Genomic DNA, 25,817 nt, shown 5'->3' on the forward strand with positions numbered 1-25,817 from the left:
TCACGACCCTGCGGCCTGTTCTCACTCGGAGGCGCCGCTCTCAAGTCGCCTAGGTGCGCTGAGGTAATCACAGGAAGGAATTAGCCCTGGCCGGACACCTCCAGCCCTGGCGTCCGCACCTGGCCCCACTCCAGGGGCAGGAGGGCTACAGCCCCGCAGGCCTCGGCGTCACTAGGGGCCTCGTCCGGGCGTGAGGGGCGATCTCCGCCCGCCGCCATGGACCGCCGCCCTGGAGCAGCGCCCAGCTCCCGCAGGCCCCGCCCCCGCTGCGGGCGCCATTCAGCCGGGCCCCGCCCCCTGCCGCGGCCCCGCCCCCTGCCCTGGCGGCCGCCATTCCAGCCGGCCGCGGCCCCGCCCCCCGTCCTAGCGGTCGCTGCAGGCGCCCATTCCAGCCGGCCGTGGCCCCGCCCCCCGCCCTGGCGGTCGCTGCAGGCGCCCATTCCAGCCGGCCGCCGGCCGTGGCCCCGCCCCCCGGTGGCCACGCCCACCGCCGAGCCCCGCCCCGCCCCGCCCTCCCTCAGTGCGCGCTGGGCTCGGCAGCCGACGGGACGCGGCGGCGGCGGCGCTGCTCTCCTTTTGTGTTCGCACTCGGCGGCGGCCTGTCGGTGTTCCCGGCGCGTGCTTGGGCCCGTTAGCAGTGCGCTGTCCGTGAGGGGCCATGGCGGCGGCAGGGGCGAGCGCGGGCGTGGAGGCGGGCTTCTCCAGCGAGGAGCTGCTGTCGCTCCGCTTCCCGCTGCACCGCGCCTGCCGCGACGGGGACCTGGCCGCGCTCTGCTCGCTGCTGCAGCAGACGCCCTGCGCCCACCTGGCCGCCGAGGACTCCTTCTACGGCTGGACGCCCGTGCACTGGGCCGCGCACTTCGGCAAGGTGGGCGCGGGCGCTTTAAGGCGCCATGTTCCGCGGCCTTCCTGCGGGGCAGCGGCGGGGGCGCGGGGCGTGCCGGGAGCGCGGGGCGGAAGTGGGCTCGCCGGCTCCCCGAGGGGCCCAGCGCGCATGTGCGGCGGCCTGGCGGCGTTGGGGGGGACGCGGAGCTGAGGGGACGCGGGGTACTGGAAGCCGCGCCGCGTGGCCCTCGGCCCCACGCCTCTCAGGGCTTGGGTGACGGCCCTGGGGAAGGTGCCAGGGCTCTAGGGAGGAGTCCGAAGGTGCGGGGCAGCCTTCAGGGCTGGCGGGCGTGCTGCTCCGCGATCTGCTGGGCACGCGTCGCCCAAGGACCCCCGACGTGTTCGGCTGCTGTGTGTCGCTTTACAGCGCAGAGTGCACGTGTCCGCGGGGGCTGTGGGCTGGGCGGCACCGGACACCAGGGACTCGCGTCCGATCCTGAGCCTCGCGTTCCTCCTTTCCAGTTGGGGTCTGATCGCCGTAGGAATACCCGACTTTTTTTTCCATTTTTTTTTTTTTTTTAGATTGATTTTTGTTGCACAGAATTACGGAGAGGAGGAGAGGCAGGAAGATCTGCTGTACTCCCCAAGTGGCCGCAGCGGCCAGAGCTGAGCTGATACAGAGCTAGAAGCCTCTTCTGGGTCTCGTGCAGTGTCCCAACGCATTGGGCCTCGACTGCTTTCCCAGGCCACAAGCAGGGAGCTGAATGGGAAGTGGAGCTGCCGGGATTAGAACCGGCGCCCATATGGGACCCCGGGGCTTTCAAGGCGAGGACTTTAGCCGCTAGGCTACTCTGCCGGGCCCAACCCAGATAATTTTATCTTTGTAGCATTCATTATTCTAGTCCCAGGTTCCCACTTTGTGAGCAGGGCTGCTCTTTTTCAGCCTGTTAGACGCACGGGGTTGGGAAGGATGGCCTAGTTTGAGAGGACTGTGTCACATGCTGCTGGGTGATGAATGCCCACACGTCGCTGTGTTTTTGTCCCCTCTCGCTGTCTTCCAAGCTGGAGTGCCTGGTCCAGCTGGTGAGAGCTGGAGCCACGCTGAACGTGTGTACCACGCGCTTTGCCCAGACCCCGGCCCACAGCGCAGCCTTCGGGGGACACCCGCAGTGCCTGGTGTGGCTCATCCAAGCCGGAGCCAACGTTAACAAACCAGTAAGACTCTGTGTGTGTCTGTCTCTGATCCGAGCCGGAGCCAACGCTCACACACCAGTGAGGCTGTGTGTGCACCTGTCTGTGCCCGGGGCCCCTTTGGCAGCTGTGTGTGGATAATGACGGGCTTGGCGGCTTCCCTCAGCGCTCAGGAGCTCTGCCTGGCCGGAGGTGCTGTGGCTCCCTGCAGCACAAGGCCCCGCTGGGCAAGGCTTGCCCTTTGTAGAGCGTTTTCACCTGTCGGCTGGCTGACTCACTGGCCCCGGGTTACAGCCAGCGGCTGGCCCGGAGCCCAGGCTGCCACTCCCGGGTGAGCCAGCTGTTGCTTCAGATGCCCTGGGGGCTGCAGGACTCAGTACTGTGCAGGCTGTGCTGGCACCGCCTGGTGGCCAGCAGCCTTTTATCTTTGAAGATTTTTTTTTTTTCACTGGAAAGGCAGATTTACAGAGAAGGCTATTCAGTCCCTGGCTCACTCCCCAAATGGCTGAAACTGAGCCAACTGGAAACCAGGAGTTTCTTCAGGATCTCCCACATGGGTGCAGGGTCCCAAGGCCTTGGGCCGTCCTCTGCTGTTTTTCCAGTCCACAGCTGGGGAGCTGGATGGGCAGTGGAGCAGCTGGGACATGAACTGGTGCCCGTACAGGATCCTTGCTTCCAGCGGGAAAATTAGCCAGCTGAATTGTGCGTTTCAAAGCCCTGGGTGGGAATTGGTCAGTGGGGGCCATGGATTCTCCACCTGTGGTTCCCTCTGCGCAGGGCTGGGCTGGCCAGGCCAGGAGCTTCCTCTGGGTCTCCCACATGGGGCCAGGGGCTCACAGCTGTGGTTGGTGCTAACAGCGCTGTCCCGCTCCATCTGCACACTGACGCCTTCCCTCCATGGCTGGGCTCACCAGCAGTGGGCTCTAGCACCCCATCTTTGGTCTGTAGCAGTTTCTGTCTTCGGGGCGAAGGGCTGCCAGTGTTGGGCCCGGCTTCCCACACAGTGCTTGGCTGGAGTGGAGTTGTCCGCAGGCCGCATGGGAGTCCCAGGAAGCCATCTAGCTGCACGGCTGCCTTCAGCTGCATAGAGGTGTGGGCCCTGCGGGCACCCTGCCCCTTCCCGCCCCCTGCCCGCCCGTTATTGCTCTGGCTGAGCACCTGCCCAGGCTGTGGGCCCTGCGGGCGCCCTGCCCCTCCCCGCCCCCTGCCCGCCCGTTATTGCTCTGGCTGAGCACCTGCCCGGGCTGTGGGCCCTGCGGGCGCCCTGCCCCTCCCCGCCCCCTGCCCACCCGTGCGCGCTGTCTGAGCCGCTGCCTTGCCCTTTTTTAACTGTGACATATTTGTGCCGGGACCCAACTCCAGAGCCCTATCCGTGGCAGCGGAGGGTTGGTGTTCTTGCCATGGGGGTTTCGAGGTGGCCTCAGACCCCATTGGGCAGCACCTGCTACCCTTGGCTCCCCGTTTCAGCTGGGTGCCGTGCTGCTCACCACCTTGCTGCCACACTGTTGGTGCCCCGTGGGTCTGAGTGGTGCGGTTGTCTTTCTCTTGCAGGACTGTGAAGGTGAGACTCCCATTCACAAGGCAGCCCGCTCCGGCAGCCTGGACTGCCTCAGCGCCCTGGCAGCCAACGGGGCGCGCATCGAGTGAGTGTCTGCTTGTACCCCTCCCCGCAGCTGGGGCGGGCGCGGGTGTCGTGTGCACGGGCAGACTTCTGGAGCCCTTCCACCAGGTCAGCCAGGCTCTAGGAGCCGTTACCCACATGGCCCTGGGGCGCGGTGCCACCCCGGCCGGGTCTTTAGATCTTCCGTGCCGGCTCTAGTTGTGAGGCTGGGGCTGGGGTTTAGAAGATTGCCCAGGCCTATCGGGCACACGTTGGCAGGTACCAGAACTCGGGGACGTGAGGCGCCCGGGGCTGTGGTCGGCAGCTCCCTGGGAGATGGCACGGTTGCTCAGGGCCCCCAGCGGTGGCACTGTTTAAGATGCCCCTGCTTCATGCAGTCCGCCTCAGCCAGCTTCCTCGGGTCGGACACAGCTCCCCGTGGAGATGAGTTAGCTTAGAAATGTGCTCTTGTATGAAGAATCACTAGCTAGGCGTAACGTGTGTGTTTATTTTATTTTAGGTGTTAAATTCCCTTGTATTAACGTCCTGTTAAAGGTTACATGGTGAAATGTCCCCTCTGCCGTTCGCAGCATAGCCCATGGATGCGGGGCTCGCCCCTAAGTGTTGAGCGTAAGCTGCGGAGCCGCAGCAGCCAGCATCGCTGCTTGCTCAGCCTTTGGGTTTTACATTAAGTGTTACAGATAAGTCCTAAACATGAACGGGGAATCATGGTGTCCTAATTGGGGGTGTGAGAATCAGGGGCCTGGGAGAAAGAAATCCCCCCAACTGAGTTTAACCCTTTGGTTTCACTGCTAGACAGCAGGACGGCAAAAGCTGGCCTCGGAGCCAGCTCGCTGGGCTCGGCCGTGTTAACTCTTCCCTTGCAGGGACCCCGGGACTGCGTCTGTAGTTATAACTGAAGGTAACGTAAAACCAGGTCGGATGGGTACTGGCTGCGAGCGGTTCAAGCTGGAGACGACGGGCAGTGCGGTGCCTTGGAAAGCACAGTTAGAGCCGCTGGGGCTTCCTTGATTCCAGCTGTGTTGATTCAACTAAAACAAAAGTCCTTAAATGAACAGAAGGTTTGATTTAAGAATGCAAAGTTGTATGTGAAATAACTGGCTAAATTGCCTGTCATTTTTTGAGGTGACGTTAAGATAACAGCTAGGATTCCAAAGCAGTAGTTGACCCGGGAGAGTCTGTTAATAAAAGGCTGTGAGTTCTGACCGTTCGAAGGCGCAGTTTGAACTTGGTGCCATTACAGCACTATGGCTGTGCACTGCATACCTGTTCTGGGTTTTCTAAGCAGGTGTCTTTGCAATCTGTGTCCTCGGTCCCAGGCCCCTGGGCAGGCAAGCCGAGCCCTGAGCGAGGCCGCTGTCCCTCCCGGGAACAGAGCAGCCCTTGGGACCCGCACTGCGCTCGCTTGTGTCCCTGCTGTGTTTGTTTTTGTTTTTTAAGAACTGGGCCTGAGCTCCGAATTAAAAGCAGTTCTTACAATAAGTGCTTAGCCCGGAGCTAGACCACCAGTAAACGTTATATAATGCTATCGTAAGTGTGGTGGTTTACATTAGCAGTGACCCTAGCTTTCTGTCCCTTGCTCACGTGCGTGGTCTGCAGCAGGTGACGGTCCGGTCCCGACGGCGCAGCGCCACCTGTTGTCCCAGCAGATGACAGGCCTGTTCCATTGGAACACCCAGAGGGACGGAATGAGCTTTCTTACTTGAGGTTGCTTTTTTCCCATTCAAAATGGGACCAGATTTATAAATGTGTTATGTTACATACCGTACTATCTAGAAGACAGTGTAGATATTTTTTCCTTTTCCTGTGAGATGAAAGCTTCCTCATTATCAGTGCTTTCAGATGAATAACTTTGCTTTTCATTCCTGCTTTGCCTTTCGTGTGCCTGCTACGTGAAGTGGCCGCAGTCTGAAACTGTGCTTTCTTGGTCATCAGGTAGCTAATGGGGGCGAGAGTACTGAGTGGCGGGGCTAGAGGGGGCCGTCACGCGGCTCTCTTGGGAACGTAGGCACGTCTGTGTGCCGTAGCGCCCTAGTAATTGCCTAGCACCGCACGTGAGTATGCCAACAGACTTCCTTTCTCTTCTCTGTTTGAATCTTGGGCTTTGGTGCCAAGTTTTCTTTTCCATGTGAGACTGCGTACATGGCGGTCGTTACTTGCTGCGGTTGGAAGAATTAAACTTGGCAGGACTCGGCCTCGCCTCTTGGCAGAGCTCTGTGCTACGTCCACGTTGGAGGAAGCACGCTGGGGCGCGGCAGGACTGCACAGCCCCGCGCTCCTTGGCTGCGGCCGGTGTGGGGTGCCACTTGGCTCCGGGGGCCCGAGGTGTGGCCTGCAGCGAGCCTCGGCAGGCTTTGGGGGACCCATTCAGTGCTCCGTGTTAGAGCAGGTCGTGAGCCCAGGATTGCTCTGGGCCTCCTAGGCCCTGGCAGCCAGATGCCAGCATGGCTGGGCTTAGAGCGGGGCCAGAATCCCCTGAGTCTCGGGTTGGTGGGGCGCTGTTGCCCCCGCGCAGGCGCAGGAGTTGGGCAGCGAGGACTCATGGGTTTCCTCACAGGCTGTGGCCCCGTGGCACCTGGACCCCAAAGGGGTGTGGCTTAATTCAGTCGTATTAATCCCAAGGAAAACCTAGCAGTGGTTCCTGAGTGGTGGAGGGCCTACAGGCCCCAGACCAGCGGGTTCAAGGACGCCCTCGGGAACTCCCCTCCTCCCACTTGGCCACGGTAGCACTCGCGTGCCTTGGGAGTCAGTTGCTGGCATGGAGTTGGCATAGCGTGCAGGCTTCCTGGTGGTGGGCACGTGCCTGTCCTCTGTGAGCAGAACTCACTAGGTGGGCATGGGGCAGAGCTCGTTTCCGAGTCCACTCTGGGCTGAATGTACCCCAGGTTTCATTTTCGGAAACCCATGGCTTCTTGGGATTGGCTGGCTCCTCAGCTGGTCAGCATAGCCCCGTTGTGAGAGGGTCCGCGGCTCCGGGTGGGCCTTCCCTGGCGGCGGCATCACCCTCCCGTCCGGCAGCTGTCCCCTCGCGGCAGCCTTGCCTGCGTTGCGTTTGGATTTTACTGTGTGAGGATTCCAGGTTCAGCGACGAGCTGAACCGCCCCTGGTAATGTTGGAATTGAAATGAAAACTTGGCACCAAACCCTTCCAGGGAGAAACTTCAGACTGCAGTTCCTTGCTTCCGTTCCCTGAAACTCTTGATGTAATTATGTAACTGTAAGAGTTTGAATACCAAAGGGTTAAAAATACATCTGTGGGGGGTTTTGTGTGTTTTTGAAGACATTTCAGATGTTTGCTGCTGTTCTGTCTGTACAAATGGACATTTGGTGATGTGTTTTATCTTTTTTTCCTTTTTTTTTTTTTTAATGATCCCATGTATTTGCTTATTCCCATCTAGGACTAGTTACTAATGTATTTGAGATACAGCTTACCAAATTTTAAAGTAACCAGAATCGTGAGTTCTTGGTTTTTAGTCCATACTGTCACACCTTTGTTGAAATACTGACCTATTCAAATTGGCTCCATGCTGGGAGGTTGCCGGAGGTGACTGGGAGGCAGAGCTGGCGGGCAGGCCGCGGTCAGCCGTGCTGCTCTGCCCTGTGTGGACACGTGCTTTGAATCCAGATGTTGCCTGCGAGTATGTGACCCCTTACGCTGCTGAAGTTCCCTGTGTATGAACCATTGCCCGTTTTCAGTCGCCAGGAGATTCTGAACCTATCAAAACAACACATGTCGATGTCTTACAGCTACGTAATTCGAATTGACTTGATTTTTTCAAGTCGCCCCAGAAAGGGGGAGCATTCCATATACAAGCCGCTGCAGCTGCCACAGGTGCGTCCCCGCCTTACGGCTGTGGCACCGCTGCTCAGCGCCGCTTCCCCTCCGCACACCAGGGACACTGAGGAGGTATTTGTTGCGGTGATTGGTTTTAATGCTAATCTAGGAATTCAGATATAGCTTCTTTAGATTTGCATGCTTTGCTTACCCTAATTTATTATATCTACCTTTTTATTTGTAAACTAACAATAGCTAAGTTGAGATCAGAATTTTAACAGAAATAGTTATATAAAAATTGTGGTTATCTTTTTATTGTCACATGGCATTAGCAAAAACATGACATCACAGAGGTGATGTGACAGCTTGAATTTTTTTAATGCATTTCGGGTATTTCCTGCTTTGTGGTTTTTCGAAATTTAAAAAAAGAAGAACAACAAACCACCACCAGCAAAGCTCATCATCTGAAGCCGCTTCTCCGGTGTCCCGGCACTGTAAGCGGAACGCCGTGAGGGCAGGGCTGTCCCCAGGCTCCCGGTGTCCCGGCACTGTAAGCGGAACGCCGTGAGGGCAGGGCTGTCCCCAGGCTCCCGGTGTCCCGGCACTGTAAGCGGAACGCCGTGAGGGCAGGGCTGTCCCCAGGCTCCCGGGAGGAAGCCTCAGGTGTGGCAGCGGTCGCCATTCTGCTCGGAATATTCTTCCAGAAAACACAGCATTTGTGTTTTCACCCTGAGTCAAGTTGCTGCCACTCACTCCCCAGGCCAACGGACTGACGCTGAAGGCTGGTCGGGGTTTTACAGCTTGACAGGTGGTTTCGGGTCTGAGTGGCTCCCGGGGCCTGTGAAGGCTGGTCAGCCTGCACGTGTTGGCGACACCCTGGTGCTCTCGGCTTAGCTCCTAACAGTCTCTTCCACCCGGTTCCAGTCACTGTCTCAAGCCAGACGGGAGTGGCCAGCGTTCGTTGTGTCATCTAGTGAACGGCTGGTGGCTGACCCATCTACTGTTCCCAGATTCTGGGGGGGGGAACGGCGCAAAACCTGTACCTCTGTCCCCTGTGCCCTGCTCCCACTGACTAGGAGAATAAAATAGGGTCACTTTATTTTGCTTTTTGTTTTGTTACTTGAAAGTATTATAGAAAGAGAAGGAGAGGCCTCAGCGGGCGAAACTGGGCTGGTTGGAAGCCAGGAGCTTCTTCAGGTCTTCAGTGCGCATGGGTGCAAGGGACCCAAAGACTTGGGCCATCCTCTGCTGCTTTCCTAGGCCGTTAGCAGGGAGCTGGGCAGGAAGGGGGAGCAGCCGGGACATGAACTGGCACCCATGTGGGAAGCTGACACCAATGGTGGAGCATTAGCCTGCTGTGCCACTGTGCTGGCCTCTGTAAGCTCATCTTTTGGTTACATTTCCCACTCATCCTTTGAAGCACCGTTGTACAGTTAACTAAATTTGTTGTTGTTGTTTTAAAGTGGTTTTTTTGTTGTTGTTTTTTGGGTTTTGTTTTGTTTTGTTTTGTTTTTGGAAAGGCAGATATACAGAGATGAGGAGAGACAGAGAGGAAGATCTTCCATCTGATGATTCACTCCCCAAGTGACCGCAACAGCTGGTGCTGCACTGATGTGAAGCCAGGAGCCAGGAACTTCCTTCAGGTTTCCCTCTCAGGTGCAGAGTCCCAAGGCTTTGGACCGTCTTCGACTGCTTTCCCAGGCCACAAGCACGGAGCTAGATAGGAAGTGGAGCTTCTGGGATTAGAACAGGTGCCCATATGGGATCCTGGCGCCTTCAAGGCGAGGACTTTAATGGTGGGTCCAATAAACTAAATGTTACAAAGAACCCAAAACAGCTACCTTTGAAACCTGCTCAATTTGAAATTGAGTTTTTGAAAATATTTTTTATTAAAATTCAGTTACAGGAGAGGGAGGGAGAGACGCACAGATCTTCCATCCGCTGGTTCATTCCCCAGTGGCCACAGCAGCCAGAGCTGAGCTGATCTGCAGCCGGGACCCAGGAGCTTCCTCTGACTTGCCCCGTGAGTGGATAGGCCCATGGATTTGGGCGTCGTCCTCTGCTTTCCCAGGCCATCAGCAGGGAGCTGGATGAGGACTGGAGCAGCTGGGACCCCAGCCGGCAGCCGTATGGGATGTGGATAGGCCTGCTGTACCACATACAGGGCCCGGACAGGGAAATGTAAGCTTGGGACACCACCTGCAGACAGTTTGCTAACCAGGATGTGGGACGGCTTGTGACCTTGGTCACCCGGGTCACAGGGGAAGTGCAAGTGGCAGCCCTGAGACATAGGCTTGTGGTGTCACTGCCTGCAGTCTGGGGCTGGCCCCTGGGCACTGGGGTGTGTGACAAAGCACCCTCCTGAGGCTCATTTACGCATGGCTTTTTTTTTTTAAGATTCATTCTAATTGGAAAGGTGGATTTACAAAAAGAAAGGTGGAACTCCCATCTGGAGCTGCAAGCTGGGAGCTTCTTCCTGGTCTCCTGCTTGGGTGCAGAGGCCCAAAGACATGGACCGTTCCCCACTGCTTGCCCAGGGTAGGGAGCTGGATGGGGCCTGGAGCAGTCAGGACACAAACCAGCAATCCGAAGGGCTGCCAGCACTCTGAGCAGACACACCGGCCCCGTCATGACTTTTCGCATCCTGTGGCAGGGGAGACTTGGTGCCAGCACACAGCGTGGGCCTGCCCCTCAGCTGGGAATGGGCTGTACAACATCAGGGTACTTAATGTCCCAGAAGATTCCATAAAGTCCAGGTTTCGTGTCCAGAGGGAGTTTGGGGTTTTATTGTTTGAGAGAGCCCCTTTCTTGGTTCACTCCCCAGTGTCCCTACTGCCAGGACAAGGTGAAGGCTGGAACCTGGAGGCGACACACTGGGCCATGTGGAAGGCAGGAGGGTGGAGTGGGGTGCGGTGGCAGCACTGGCACGTGGCCCTGACAGCCCAGCCGAGGGCTGAGGAGGGAAGGCCTGTCATGCCCACTTTCCCGGTGACATGGCTGCACGCTGTTAGACACCCAGGTGGACGGTGGGTGGGGAGCAACGGCAGGCATTCCCAGCAGAGTCCTCCGTCCCTGGTGAGGGCAGTGCTGGACGAGAGGCAGAGGCACTGTTGCTGCCCAGGTGTCACCATGGGGAGACCCTGGTATGTGTTCTAGAATATCCTCTTCTCCCTGGCCTGCCTGCTGCACACAGGTTGTCCTCTAAGGTGTGATCAAGAGGGCTGGTGGTGCCTGGACAGTGTGGGGCCAGCGTCAGTTCTTGGGGAGCTGGCAGCTGCTTTCCGGTCCCTGCAGCTATTCACTGCTCACTGTGTGTCCAGGAGCTGCACTGGGCAGCAGCTTCAAGTCCAGGCTTCCCTGTGGGACTGGGTCCTTTCTGGAGTTGGTCGGTCCACATCTTTTCCAGTCCATCAGGCCGCGGGCCCTTCTGTTCCCCGTTCTTCACAGGGAGGACCATGGTGGGCTGTTCCCAGGAGCCCGGGGCAACAGCCGCGGGCCCTGAGCTAGTCACTTCCCGGCTGTGGACTGCTGCCTTGACACCTCCAGCCTGCAGCTGGCCCCGCACGCGGCGGCCCTACTTCTCACACAGCACCCGGAGTGGTGCTCCCAAGGTCAGCTGGCTCTTGTGCTGTGTTGGGGTCCCTGGCTTAGGTCCTGCCCCTCTTGCTGCTTGAACCTGACCGGCCGGGAGCGGAGGGCGAGTGCAGAGGAGGTGCAGCAGACCTGGTGGGCACCCGCTTTGAGCTACTGAGGCTGGTGGCTGGGCTGGCCTTCCACTTACAGTGCCACAGGTCGCCGATAATGCTGGCTGGTAGGCGGGTAACCCGCCGCTTCCAGATCAGGAAGCCAGTTGTCGAAAAATGCCATGGACAATGTCAGTACTTGTTTGTTATGGTTTACTTAAGCTAAGAGGACGGGTTGTTGAGTGCAGGTAATGAAGAGTCTAGAAGCAGGTGACGTCTGAAGTTACTGTAAATTGAGATTCTTCAGACTGACATGTTACCATGAGATGTTAAATAGGAAGATGGTGTTTTTTTTAAAGTTTAGTATATTGATTTTTTAATTACCTCCCAAATCCTGCTGAGAAATCCAGTGTGTTTGAGTTAGTAACAGCCAGGCTGGCCCCTTCCTTACTGCGGACGGGCTGTGGATGTGTATGGAATGGCTCAGATGTCAGATAGTCAGCTGGGCAGGGCAGGCCGCCCGCCTGCCACCCACGGGGCCTGACCCCCGCCTTCTGTGTCGCGCAGCCTGAGAAACGCCAGCGGTCTGACGGCAGCCGAGATTGCCCACACCCAGGGCTTCCAGGAGTGCACCCAGTTCCTTCTGAGCCTCCAGAACCAGCCCCTGAGCGGCTTCTGCCCTGGTAGCCCCTTCCACGGGGGACCCCAGGACCTGTTCCCCAACCTCGTCGGGGCAGGAGCACATCGAAAGAGATGCTTAGAAGATGCGGAGCCCTCAGGAGCCAAGAAGGCCAGGACAGAAGGTGAGTGCACGCGGGTGGGCCTCCAGGCTGGTCCTGCCCTGTGGAGCGCTCCTTGCTGCCAGGGGAGACTGAGTGGGCCAGGGGCAGTGTGGACGGCTCCGTGTGGCTGTGTATAGTCATGTTTATGTGCCATGAATGCAAGGGGAGACTGAGTGGGCCAGGGGCAGTGTGGACGGCTCCGTGTGGCTGTGTATAGTCATGTTTATGTGCCATGAATGCAAGGGGCTTTTGCTTGTATTTGGTTGAAATCATCTTTAATGTGAATGCTCCTGGCAGTAAGGCTTTTGCACGTGAGACATTCCTGTGTTATCCGTGAGCTCGGCCAGCCTCCGGATGGTGGGGTGCGTCTGTAGTGAGCTCTGGTGCGCTCCGGGTGGCTCTGCAGGCAGTGAGTCAGCGCTGGGGGAGCTGTCCGAGGGGCGGCAGCTGCTGCACAGGTCTGCCCATTGCCCGGCTGCAGGGGCCTGACGCCCACCACCATACCTGTGCCATTTCGTGTGCAGCGCCTCACGAGCCTGATGGTTTCCAGACAGACACCCGAAGGTGGGGGGGTCACGCGTGTCCTCACTGAGAGACAAGGTGGCCGATGCCTTTGCTCTCTGGCCACTAGGAGCGTGTCTGAGGAGTTGGGACGGTCGGGGGTGCTGACAGCTGTCCCTGGGCCGCCTCATGGCAAGGGCTCGGCGACCGCCAGAGGGCTCAGTGGGCCAAGTGCCAGGCACCCGGAAAGAGGAGGCTCCATGGTAGAAGTTGAGTTACAAAGTGCTGTTTCCAGTGGGGAGTTCCTGTCTCTAAGAGCCAGACCCCCAGGCCCGTAAAGTGCTCGCTAATGAACTTGGTCAGAGGGGCACGCTGCTCCCCCCACGTGGTTCCTGTTGGGGAGTTCTCCTGGGAAGCCACGGACGTAAAGGGCTGTGGACTCCTGACGTGGGGCTCTCTGTGCCGGATGAACACAGACCCTGCAGGAGTGAGTGGATGTGGCGGCTGCTCACGGGGCTGTGTGTGCCTGCAGCTGTAGAGGGCCGAGAGCCAGCGTGGCCCTGGGCTGTGGAGTAGTGTAAGGACTGGTGAGCCTCGAGCCCTTGGCGGGCCAGGCTGCGGCCCCAGCTGCACTCGCCACGTGAGCCTCCGGGGAGGGGCTGGCATTCCCTGCCGGCCTTCAGGGCAGAGAGCAGGCCCCAGGCGCAGGGAGATGCCAAGTGCTTCGTTCATTGTGGTGCTCCTTGGAGTTGCAGAAGTGCCAGGGGCCGCAGGCGCCAGCGCAGTGTCAGCGCTGCACCCAGGACATGGCCTGGTGTGACGCCAAGTCTCCCATGGGAAATCCGCCTCCCGGTCTTGCGCAGTTACGGGAATCTCCTGTGGCGGCACTCACCCAAAGCACCTTTAGGAGAAATCCCGGCCCTGGCCCCAGTGTTCCAGCACCTTCCCCTGCGGTGGAGGAAGCAGCGAGGCCTCTGTGGTAACGTGGCAAAGGCTTAGGGACTGAATGCTGGAGGTGGGGTATGTGTACCCCGTTTCCTTCAGGCAGCTGCTTCCTGTCCCCTGCAGTGAGCGCAGCTCCAGAACCTGTCCCCTGCCCCATCAGCTCAAGCTGCATGGCTGCAACCTAGGCCAGCCCCACGGAAGGTTGCTTAGAGCGGAACCATGTGTGACGGCTGCGAGGAGCCGAGGCCTCCAGTTCTCTGTAGTGTGGAGGGGCCCTGCCGTCTGCCAGGGACCTGCTGCACGGCACCACAGGAGCCAGAATGCACTGCCCTGACCCGGCCTCACCGGTGGGGGTGCCTGGCGGTTCTGGCATGTGAGACCACTTGCTTCCTGCTGGGTCCCTGGGGTGCAGCCTTGGGGGCCAGCAGGTGTGGGTATGGCCTCAGAAGATACTTGTCTGCCTTTCAAGTTGCAGTGAGTCGGGCTGTCTTGTGCCAGTGCTCTGGGCAGTTAGCTTTGCCGCCGTGCTCAGGTCCTGCATGTCCCCTGTAAGGTGGACTGGAACGCGCTGTGACAGCGGCAGCCCCTGGGTAAGACCCAGGTCATGAGGTCACCTTAGGTCGGGTCAGCTGAGTTGCCCAGGCACCAGCCCCCAGCCCGGCACTGCCTGGTCCTGGTCAGGGCAGAGGGCTTAGGGCAGGCTGGGCACGGGCAGCAGGAGCACACGGAGGAGCTGGCCATTGGAGTGACATTTTCAGAAATACTAGTGGTTTGTCCTTTTAGAGGAAATGCCTTCCCAGACTCAGGGTGGATGTGGACTGTTCTCCCACAGTGTCTGTGCTTTGTTCCGTGGCGTGGTGGCCCCTGGGCTGGGGATAACAGGCCACGGGTAGTGTGAGAGAAGTCCTGAGCCAGCACCCGGGGGCAGCTGGTAGCTGCAGTGTGCCTTCACACTGTAGTTGCAGCTCCTCGCGGGGACTCTGTGGGTGGCAAGGAAGCCGAGCCTGCAGGCAGGACACAGGTGTCGTGTCCCAGGCCAGATCTGTAGTGGTCAGTCGCCTGGCGTCTGAGCTGGCTGATGGGGATGGGATGCTACAGAAACAAGGTGGAGGGCTTGGGGAGACCTGGAGCCTCGGGGTAGCCTGGGGTTGTTGGTGTGCTCCATGTGACACACCACTCACCTGCCCCTCATGTGCAGTCATTGGGCCGGTGAGTGGGCGCTGTGGACAGGCGACCCCAACGGCCACTGCTGGGCCAACCAGGTCAAAGCCAGGAGCTACGTCTGGGTCTCCCAGGTGGGTGCAGGGACCGTTAGCCAGGGAGCTGGGTCAGAGATCAGAGAGCTCACAGACGGTGCCAGCTAGCCAGTGGTGGCTTTATTCACTACGCATAACGCTGCTCTGTTTTCTGCTGTCTCTTCCGAGGACTAGGGTTGTGAGGGACACTGGTGCCCTACCAGGATGCAGAGCTGGTGTGAGCTGCAGAGCCTGGCATGGTAGGGCTGCCTGCCAGCCCCAAGGGGCAGAGTCCACTCCCCCTGTTGGAGGGGAGCAGGCCCCACGCCTGCTGCCCTGTTCATATTCTAGCCACTCAAACTGGATTTCTCTAGTCACTTAGTGTCTTGGGAGAATAATCTGGAATGGGTACATACCCAGAAAGTAACTTGTTCTCTAGAATTAGAAGCGGTTAAAGCTGTGTAGTTCATTTCTCCATGTTATAAAATGTCTAAAGAAACACTCGGCTCTGAACGTTGCCGTTTGTTGCCCTGCTTCGCACAGAAATGCTTCTGGATGTTGAAGAACCAGAAGGGTGGGGCTGGTGCCATGGTGTGTAGTGGGTTAAGCTACCACCTGAGCTGTTGGCATCACTCATGGGTGCCAGTTCGCGTCCTGACTGCTCCACTTCGAGTCCGACTCCCTGCTAATGTGCTGTGGGAAAGCAGCAGAGGTCAGCCCAGGTGCTCGGGTCCCAACGCCCACGGGAAACCCAGAGGAAGCTCTTGGCGTCAGTCCTGGCCTTCGTTTGGGAAGTGAAGCAATGGCTAGAAAGGTCTGCATCTCAGTCTCTCGCTATGTAGCTGTGCTTTTCAGGTAAATAGAAGACAAGAATAATAAAAGCCATAGAAAATACCCAGAAATGGGTCCGCAAGGCGTGCCAGGAGTCTGTTCATTCACGTCTCGTGATGGGGACGAGGTAGCCCAGACCATGGAGGACTCGAGTCGGGGACTGTGACGGGAGCAAGCAGGTCACCCGCCGGGGCAGAGGCTGTGTGGCCGTGCCGGCACAGGGTGTCCCAGGGTCCCTGAGCCTGTAGCTTGGGCCCCGCCTATGGGGAGGCTGGCAGAGCATGGCAACGCCGGCGCTGTTGGCGTCATCGAAGGGCATCTCCAGTGTGTGGGAAACCACACATCAAGGTCATGTTGGTGCAATAACTTTTAAACGCACAGGTTGCTTTTTCATAACGAAGGTTGAGAAAAGATGAAGTGGTAGTAGGTAGCTGTGCAGAGTAGTGTCCAGGCTGCACTACCATTTTCCGGGTCCCAGTCTCCGCCTCATGCTCTGGGACATGGGCCGCATGGGGCTTCTAGAACAGGTGTTTAATAAGGTCTCATGACCCCCACTGCATGGGTGAGAGCGAGGAAGCTTCTCAGTGGGGCCCTGGACCTGTGTGTGCACCTGCTGTTGACACGCCCTCCCTCCTCTCTGCAGCCCCCAGCCTGGACTGCGCCATGCCGCTGGCGAACGGCGAAGCCGATGAGGACGCTGGCGGGATGCACGTGGACTCGGAGAGCGCCGCCCTGACAGGTGGGGGTGCAGAGGTTCCTGCCGGGGCCGAGCTGCGGGAGAGCGGCTCGGTGGCGCCCCAGGAGATGGAGATTTACACGGTGTCTGCCATGCAGACACCCTGCCGCTGCCGCAACCAGTACGCCTGTTACTTCTGACGGGCGGGGGCTCCTCCGGCCCGGGGAGGCTTTGCTCCCTGTGCCTTGGCGTTCACATGAGGTTTGCGTCTTGTTTTTTTTTTTTTTTTCCTGGCGTTAAACCTTGGGGTGAACACACGGTTCTTTGTGGTGTTTCCTAAACACTAACCATCAGTGCACATTGGGACCCCACGGGCGTGGCAGGACACGGGGTGCAGCCAGGTTTCCCGATTCTGAAAGGCGGAACTGAGCTGCTTGGCAGGTCCCTTCCCGCTCCTCCCTGGAGATGCCCTCAGCTGGCCTGCTGATGCCCGGGCTCTGGGTGCTGTAGGTGCCACCTAGGAAGGTTGGCCCTGATTCTTTGGGGTGGGTGCCAACACGGGTACGACCGAGTTCCCTGCCGCCTGCCAGACCATGAAGCCATCCCTCTGTCCCCTGCACGCGCTGGCTCCAGGCCCCGCTGCAGACTGGAGAAGCATAGGGTGGCCAGGTGCCACTCCCAGCTCGCCCAGCCCCCTGTGGATGCCTGCAGTGGCATCATGAGGAGGCCTGACTGGTCCCACTGTGTGCCAAGACTGAGCCTGGGCGGTCACATGCTGCCCCCAGGCCGTGTTGCTCAGTGGTGACCCCAGCTCATGCAGGTCCTAGTGGGTGGCGGGAGTGGGGCCAGTGCCTGGAGCCAGCTGAAGCCAGCCGCTGTAGGTGGGTGTCAGCAGTGCCGAATGGGTGCCTCCAGGGGCCTGGAAGCGTCCGTGCCTGGCGCGCCGGCTGTCTGCTGGCGAGGCCAGCCGCCTCGTGCCCTTGGCGTGCGTGGTTTCTGAGTCAGTCAGTAGCGCCTGCTTGCTGGACTTCGAAGACATGGCCAGCATTGTACACGACTCCACCAGCTGGGCCGCCCATCTTGGGGTCCGGGGTGCTTGAGCGTAACAGAGGACGCGCCTCCCTTCCCCGTCGGGCCGCACCGCCCCCGCCGTGAAGAACCAGCGGCACCCGCCGTGCCCACCCTCGTGGTTTCCCGTGGGGACTCGTGCTCTGCACTGTGTGGTGTTGAAGCCCACGAGTGGCCGCCGCCTGGTGCTCCTGCCAGCGCCTCCCACTCAGTGTTCGGGCAGCCGCCCTGACTGCAGCACGCCCACTGCTCCCATCTCGCGCGCATTTGCCGGTCTCCCGTGCACATTTGTGGTGGCTCCCCCTGGTTTGTGTGGAAGAAAACAATGGACTCTAATGTTGGCCGCAGTGAGGCCTTGGGTACCTTCCCGCCCCGTTTCTGAGTTGTGACAGGTGTATTTCTTAATGCAGATGGGAAAACCAGTAGCTCCATGTCGAGTGTGTTGGCTAATGGAGGTGTCATCAACGGACACTCAGACTTCACCTGCACAGCCCAGCTCGGTGGCCTGGAGAGCAGGAGTGACACGTGCCTGGCCCCAGGCCGGCCACTGCCCGGCAGGCAGGGCGCCCTGTGCACCGGCGGGACCGAGGAGCCAGAGAAGACGGCGGGCGCTGGAGGCCCTGAGCTCTGTGGGTCCCTGCACCTCAACGGCAGCCCCAGCAGCTGTGTGGCCAGTCGGCCGTCGTGGGCCGATGAGCTCGGGGAGAGCCTGCACTACGGACACTACCACGGCTTTGGGGACACAGCCGAGAGCCTGCCGGAGCTCAGCAGCCTGCTGGAGCACTCAAGCTCCGTGAAGGTGGAGCAGCGCTATGACAGTGCCATCCTGGGCACCATGCACCTCTACCACGGCTCCTAGGGGCTCAGTTGCTCCTGCGTCCTCTGCCTTCGCGGAGGTAGTAAATGCAGATTCCACAGGCCCGGCCTGTGCTGCACAGGCAGCCGTCTCGGTGGTTCCTGTGGGGCTGGTCATCTCTCCTCTTGCTGAAGTTGGCGGGTCCCGACAGAGGCCTGTGGAGGCAGAGCAGCAGGTCCCCTATGCAAGTGCAACTCGCCATCAATTCGCTGCCGCCCCTGTGCCCGACGTGTGAGAGGCAGGGCTGTGGCCACGTGCCCGCATGGGCTGGGATGGAAGGGATCCCTGGCGGCTGCCTTCTGACTCCACACCTCCTCCTCGGGCTTCGGGCTTCCGGCCCCATGGTGGGAGCTGCCAGGTTACTCCATGTGACTGTTCCAACGTTCTGTTGGGGAATTCTGCTTTCAGACACACACCACTATGTCTATCCAACCACCAGGGAGAGTTTTATGGTTTTATAGAAACTCACTTTGTTTAGTGACTAGTGGGTACACTGTGCGAATATTGTACTGCATTCTTACTCTTCTGGTTTTTGTAATAAAAATCAGCGCAGAGAAAGAAAACTCACATTAACAAACCACTGTCCTTTACAAATAAAACCCACTGGGCTGCTGCTCCTCAGCTCTGTGTGTGTGATCCGTACCATGCGAGCGTGTCTGTTTATATCTGTGTCTGTGTGTTTCGGGGTGGGGGTAGGGAGCTGGGGTGCTCCCCCACCTGCACAGCTGTGGATGTGCTCTGGTGGGGCACTGTGTGCCAGCCCACCACATCGGCCCAGGGGACCACAGGCCTTCAAGCAGCACACTGGCCAGAAGCTCCGCAGGGTCACTCGAGTGGTGTGTCCGCATGGGCACCATGGGAAGGCGGTGTTATGGAGAGCGAGAGATCACACGGGATGCGAGTGTGGAGCTGAAGAAGGCTGTTGTCCGAGCTTGGTGACAGCAGCTCCGGCCACACTCCAGGAGCTGCCAAGTTTTCCTGTAGTTACCCTGATCTAGTGCATTAGGTGGCAGGAGGGGCCAGGCGCGCGGAGCCCCTGGAGCAAGGGCGGGGTGTCAGTGGCTGTGCCCCATTACAGGTGGCACAAAGCGGACACCCAGTGGGGCCAAGGCCTGCGGCAGACATGGCCAGTCAGCACCGGAAGCACCAAGTGCCCCTGCAGAGGGAGCTCCAGGCTGCATGTCCCTGTGTGGGAACCCACGGGCTCACGACGAGGCAGGGCTCAGCATGTGGGCACCAGCTTACACAGAGTGAGTGGAGACCCCAGCGGCGAGGAGGGGCTCACTCGCCCCCATCCCACGTTCAGTGACCTGCAGTGCAGCCTGCCCACTCACACAAGAGTCCATGCGGCTGGCTCCTCCCCTCTATCCCCACTCGCCGGGTGCTTCTGTGTGGCGGTGTGGCGCATCTTGTGTTTGTGGGCACCTGAGGAGCACTTGGCACCTGGCTGTCATGGCTGAGGGGCTGAAGAGAACAAGGCCAAGATTGCGCCCAAGGAGAGAGGACCCTGCCCGTCCCATTCCACAGTACGGGCACCATCAGCAGACCAGACCACTGTGTGCCTGGCACTTCTGGGCCTCCCACCTCCATAAACACGAGACGGATGCCGCATTCGTCCCTGCCGGCCCTGGGCCATAGCCTGGCCCCTCCCCAGTCATGGCTCCCATGCCCAGGGACAGGTCCCCAGCAGGGGGCGGGGAGAGACAGAAGGGGCAGATGCCAGGGGTCCTTGCAGGTGGGGCTCATGCTGGAGGGCAGGGGGTGCAGGGCCCACTCTGCTGTTCGCTCCTGTGTCATGGACAGGGCTGCAGGCACAAGGTAGGGAGGGGGGATGTCCCCTGCCCAGCACTCCAGGCCACTTCGTCACCTGAGCCTAAGCCAAAGGTGCCTCTTGGTGACACGTGCTCTGTAGCATCTGCCCGGGCAGTGGCGCGTGTCGGCGACGCAGCGCAGCCTAGAACAGAAGCCTGTGCCTGCAGCAGACACGACACCTGGCCAAGGAGAGCCACGCTGAGCCCCCTGGCTGCCCCGGACCCCTCACACGCCTGGCAGGACCTCTTCCAGCCCAAGTGGGCGGCAGCGGCCTCCATGTCGCCTGCCCACCTGCCCTGGCCCAGACAGGGTGACGTTAGCAGAAAGGAGCTCGGGAGCCCTGCCAACGGATGGCATAGCCGGCCTGGGGTCTGCTGTGATCCGAGTGGCACCCGCTGCCCGCTCCCTGCTGCACAAGCCCTTGGGCCACAATGTGTGCTTGAAACCCGGATTTCACGTGACGGTTGTCCAGAGGGTTGTGACTGGTGGATACAGAGGCATTTATCCTACAGCCTCCCTCTGCCTCCCAGCAGGGAAAGCACAGCCGAGCAGGTGGCAACCTCAGGAGGGAGGGTCTGTCCCTGGGCTCCCTCCACCATGCGCACTGCAGCCAGGCCACTGCCTGCCCCAAAGCCGGATGAGGTGTCCTGTGGAGTGGGCCGTGAGGGGGTGTGGGTGTGCACGGACAAGCTGCACACGGCCGTAACTGTGCACCTCAGACATACGACACAACGCAGAGATGAAAACTGCGATGTCACAGGCCGAGCCGTGGCCAGCAGGGAAGCTGAAGCGATTCCTTCCCTGGCCGCTGTTCTCTGGGTAGAAGGCCACTTTGCAGAACCCTAACCAAGTAGCAGCACCCCTCAGCTTACTAAGCGTGCACGCAGGCCTTCCCCCCTGGCCTTGGACAAGGCCGTGATGCTCGCGGTTGTATGGGTAGAGCGGAGGACCCAGCACTAGCCAGCCATCTGAGAAGGATGGCTGTGAAGGTGAAGGTGGTGCCAGATGTCCCCTCACTCCAGCTCCATGGAGAGCAGGTGCGCCTGCTCCAGTCCCAGGAAGCAAGCAATGGAACCGAGGCACGGTCTCAGGACAGCATCCAACATCCGAATCTGAGACATCCGCTCCAGGTGGATTCACACATTCAACGTGTCAAAATGCCAGGATGACATCAAGCCTGCGTCTGTAGTCTAAGGTGGACCCACCCGCACATGTATGCACACGTACACACATGATCACGCATGTGCAGTACACATGTGTACTTACACGCACAGTCGTTTAAATCACGTAAACACCTGTTCACCAAAGGACAAGATGCTGGGAATAGAACTGACGCAAAGTTCACACCCAGAAGGAATTCACACAGACCGACAAAAGAAGCAACCACTGCGAGGGAAATGCTTTTAAGAAGGACAGTTCGGGCCCGGCGGCGTGGCCTAGTGGCTAAAGTCCTCGCCTTGAACGCCCCGGGATCCCATATGGGCGCCGGTTCTAATCCCGGAAGCTCCACTTCCCATCCAGCTCCCTGCTTGTGGCCTGGGAAAGCAGTCGAGGACGGCCCAATGCATTGGGACACTGCACCCGCGTGGGAGACCCGGAAGAGGTTCCAGGTTCCCGGCTTCGGATCGGCGCGCATCGGCCCGTTGCGGCTCACTTGGGGAGTGAATCATCGGACAGAAGATCTTCCTCTCTGTCTCTCCTCTGTATATATCTGGCTGTAATAAAATAAATAAATCTTTAAAAAAAAAAAAAAAGGACAGTTCACAGACAAGGACACGAAACAGCCCTTACACCTGCAACAAACGTCAAGTTCACCAGTGATCAACAACATGCAAAAAGCTGACACACCTTCCGTCCACACTCCAGCTGGGCAGCGCCCGTGCCCACCGTCGGGCGGGACAGCAGCAGTGATGCCGTGTAGACGGCAGGGGCTGTCATGGACTAGTCTACGCACATTGATGCAGAATCCAGCCGAGCAGCAGGGGGCTGGGTCGGAGCTAGGGACAGGAGCTCCATCCGGGTCTCCCTCTGGGTGGCAGGGGCCACCTGTGGCTGCCTTCCACAGCACATTAGCAAGCAGCACGTCATACGGGACGTGGGTCACAGGCAGGGCCTTGGCTCGCTGTGCCACAACACCAGCCCCTAGATACCCTCTGTAAGCCTTCAGGGAGTAGCCTTCCCCACGCACTGTCAAGCTGCCCTAGTGCACGCCTCTGAAGAGGAGGCAGTGGCATGAAAACGTGTCTGGGAGGCAAGTGGTGACTTCTAAAGTCAGCGTGGGAAGCTGGCAGTTCCAGCTCTGTAGCAGCTGGGGATGGGCCGGTGCCCACCTGGGTCCTTCTGGGCTGTCCCGCTCTGTCAACCTGTATGCTTGGGCACAGCTAAGCCTCCTGCCCCGTCCTCCAGGGCTGCAGGTCCTTCCTGCCGCTCTCCACGCCCGCCAGCTCCTTCCCTGGAGGTGGCTGGGAAACGCTGTGTACATCTGAGCCCATGCAGGCAGAGACTTCCATGTTTTGGGGCCCCCGCGGCTTTGGCTCAGGCCCCACAGCAGCCTGAGGCTGTGTTGGCGGCCACCTGGCTTCTGCCCAGTCATGGTCAAGACTCCAGCAAGGGCTGCATGTCAGCAGGACTCTCTGCGGCCGTGGCTAACAGACAGGACTGGAAGCCCTAAAGTTAATGAAGCCAGCCAGCTCAGGGCTCCTGGCCAGGAGGGCCCGGGGTGACACTGCTGCTCTGCTGACGGCTTGGTGCAGGAGTGTGCGCGCTATGGCTTCGTGCATGAGCCGTGTATGGCTGGGTGGGGTTTGGCGTGTGTGCATGGGCGGGCACAGGCAGCGGGGTGTGGCATCCTGGGTGGGCACAGGTACTGAGGTTTGCTGTGCAGTTGCCCTGTTCACCAGGAAGCCTGGTGACCCGCCTGGTCTCCAAGAAGCGGACAGGAGGAAGGGAAGGCCACGAGCAGCCGGGGCCTCCCCAGCCTGTGTTGTGAGGCAGTTCACTCCCTTTTGCAAATAAAGCGGCCAGGCCCCAGAACGTGGGAGAACATGGAGTCGAGCCAGGAGCACCTGATGACAGATTTCCAGTTTTAAAATTTATTTTTATTGGAAAGAAGGAGATACAGAAAGATTGATCAGCCACTGCTTTACTCCCCAAGTAGCCACAACAGTTGGAGCTGAGCCAATCTGGAGCCAGGAGCCAGGAGCTTCCTCCATTCTCCCACGCGGGTGCAGGGTCCCAAGGCTTTGGGCCGTCCTCTGTTGCTTTCCCAGGCCACAAGCGGGAGCTGGATGGGAAGAGGAGCAGCCCAGATGGGATCCCAGGCGTGCAAGGCGAGGATTTGGCCACTGAGCTATTGCACCAGGCACCCCCCACCTTTTTTAAAAACTGGCCATTGTGGCCATTTGGGGAGTGAACCAACCAGCAGATGGGAGATTTTTTGTTTTTGTTTTAAGATTGATTTCTTTTTATTGGAAAGTCATATTTACAGAGAGAAGAGAGAAAATTTTCATCTGCTGATTCATGCCACAGGTGGCCGTAATGGCAGGAGCTGAGTCGATCCAAAGTCAAGAGCTTCTTCCGGGTCTCCCATGTAGGCACAGGGTCCCAAGGCTTTGGGCCGTCCTCAACTGCTTTCCCAGGCCACAAGCAGGGAGCTGGACAGGAAGCAGGGCTGCTGGAATTAGAACCAGTACCCATATGGGATCCTGGGACATGCAAGGTGAGGACTTTAGCCACTAGGCTACTGCACCTTGACACCCTCAGCGCCAGCCAGCCACCTTGTCAACTGTCCCAACAGATGCTGCCTGGCGAGTGTGCGCCGAGGCTTCTGCATGAGTGGGGTGACCTCCACAGGGACTCCCGTGAGTAGGCTCCAGTGACACGTGGGCCTCTGGCTCAGCTCACCCTGCAACTCCCCAGGTGTCCTGGCCAGATCCTTGCTCTAGCCCCCCAAGCCGGCAGTCCTGCGGGGCCGCAGTCCGAGGGTGGCTCTGGGCTGCCGGAGGCTACCTCCTTTTCTCCCACATTCAGCGTCTGAAGTGAACGCTTGAGGTCATTTTCTGTCTTAGCCGCCAGGGTGGCAGACACCCACGTGATCCACTCACACGTGGGAACGCGTCCCACGCTGCTCGCGTACAGCGCCCTCTGCTGGTGAGACCGCCTTCCTTGCGACGCAGTGTTCAGGACACAGCTAAACTCGGCCCTCGCTTGGCAGGCCCTGGGCCCAGGCAACTCCCCAGGGGCCTGGGGCGACTCGCAAGCCCACCTCCTGGAAAGGGGGTGCCTGTACACACTATTTGGAATTCCTGGTTGTAAACTACTCCTCTTCCTTTCTTTATGTGGGCATAAGTGTTCATACGTGGGTGTGCACACACCTGTCTTCCACGTTCCATTTGCTCAGCGTTCCTCCACTCCGTGAGAGCAACCAGAATGCCCAGCACTCAGATCCTGGGTAGCACATAAATATTTTTTCCCTGGCTGTCATATTGCTCCCTTAAAAAGGGATCAGGCCCGGCGGCGTGGCCTAGCAGCTAAAGTCCTTGCCTTGAATGTGCCGGGATCCCATATGGACGCCGGTTCTAGTCCCAGCTGCTCCACTTCCCATCCAGCTCCCCGCTTGTGGCCTGGGAAAGCAGTCTCTGCCTTCCTGTGACACTCCACACACACACTGGACCTCAGGGGTCAGTCACTCCAGCACTGGCAAATCCAGCAAGCTGACCGCCACATGCTGTAACCCTGAATTACACCTGAGTCACCAGGCCGGGACCTCACCAGAGCCCCCTCTTAGAGGCACCTCCTGCAGACAGAGGCTTCAGAAACAAAGCTAAGCAGGAGTTCTGCCATTTATGGAAGGGAGAGCCCCGGCGGACAAGGACGCAGGGGATGGTCTGCGCGCCCTCCGTCTACACCAGAGCTGAATAGATCTGGAATCAGAAACCACTGCCAACACCGTTCATTATTAGCTCTAGTCAAAACAGAAGTGACGCATAAGCACAGAATTCTACAGAATTCTCCTTAAAGCAAGAGGAAAGCCTTTAAAATAAGTGCATGGCATAGAACTCCCAGCCCACCAAGCATGAAGTCCCAAAATATTTTCATATTGCTACTGGAATTCTACCAAGTGCTTAAATCTCTCACTTCCTTCACTCCGAGTCTAGGTAACCCGCACCAGGCCCAAGCACGCATGAGGCTTAGACATTCTGGACTCAACGGAAAGTCAATTCCAAGTAGGTATTGGGATACAAGAAAGTTGGAACTGTGGTTGGTCAACAATGGGTTTCTCTATTCAACAACCCTCCACACAGAGCTCGGGGTCGGCCTGAGTAACGTAGGGAGTGTCAGCTGCGGGCACCCAGCCTGACATCACAGGCTCCGTGGGGCTTCGCTGCGAGTGCCCCAGAGGCTGCCAAGTGGGGAAGGAGAGGCGTGCGTGCAGTGTGCGTCGCTCTGACAGAGCTCCCAGTCCCTCTCCCACAGGCGGGCAGCTTGGCACACAGGTCTGCATGCCACCTGGGCACAGGACCAGGGAGCCTGCAGCTGCAGCTTGACGCCCACCCACCACACGGCCATGGCCAGTCCTCCCTCACCACCACCCCGTGGGAGAGCGCAGCCACGAGCAGTCTTCCCCCAAGTGAGTGGGCTGTGGCCAGGACCCGACAGGTGCACTTCAGGGAAGGACGTATCCCAGTCACTGACAGCCGCAGGACCACTCCTAGCTCTGCTGGTGGGCTGCGCCTGAGCCGAGGGCATCACCGCTGCCTGGTCTAAACAGATACACTGACACTGAGGGGCTGGCAGCTGCTTCAACACCACTCCAATAAGAAGTAAGAATACAAAGTACGCTGAAGGCTTTGGCTACGCTGTTGGCTAAAAACTTTTTTAGACAGAATTTAGAACTTAAATCAAAAAACAGTATGCTATTAGAGAAAGCACCTGCCCGAGGTATGTTTTTCTTGACGTCACATCTGTATGTCTCACTTACATGGCAGCAAGTGTGCCTGTCACCACAGTGCTGGCTG

At 59.0% G+C, this 25,817-nt stretch overlaps 2 protein-coding genes across 2 annotated transcripts in view; one reads left to right on the forward strand and one right to left on the reverse strand.

Moving 5' to 3' along the window:
• Positions 1-25,817, reverse strand: part of ING1 (inhibitor of growth family member 1) — a 75,025-nt gene that overhangs the window by 47,133 nt on the left and 2,075 nt on the right. The gene's annotated exons all lie outside the window — the stretch shown is intronic.
• ANKRD10 (ankyrin repeat domain 10) lies at positions 534-18,045 on the forward strand. Its single transcript, XM_004577351.2, has 6 exons — positions 534-868; positions 1,888-2,040; positions 3,568-3,659; positions 11,662-11,897; positions 16,032-16,127; positions 17,543-18,045. Exons 1-6 carry the CDS (start codon positions 659-661, stop codon positions 17,989-17,991), a joined length of 1,236 nt encoding a protein of 411 aa, XP_004577408.2. The 5' UTR covers positions 534-658; the 3' UTR covers positions 17,992-18,045.

The sequence above is a fragment of the Ochotona princeps genome, chromosome 12, assembly GCF_030435755.1.
Source record: "Ochotona princeps isolate mOchPri1 chromosome 12, mOchPri1.hap1, whole genome shotgun sequence".
Taxonomy (NCBI): Eukaryota; Metazoa; Chordata; class Mammalia; order Lagomorpha; family Ochotonidae; genus Ochotona; species Ochotona princeps.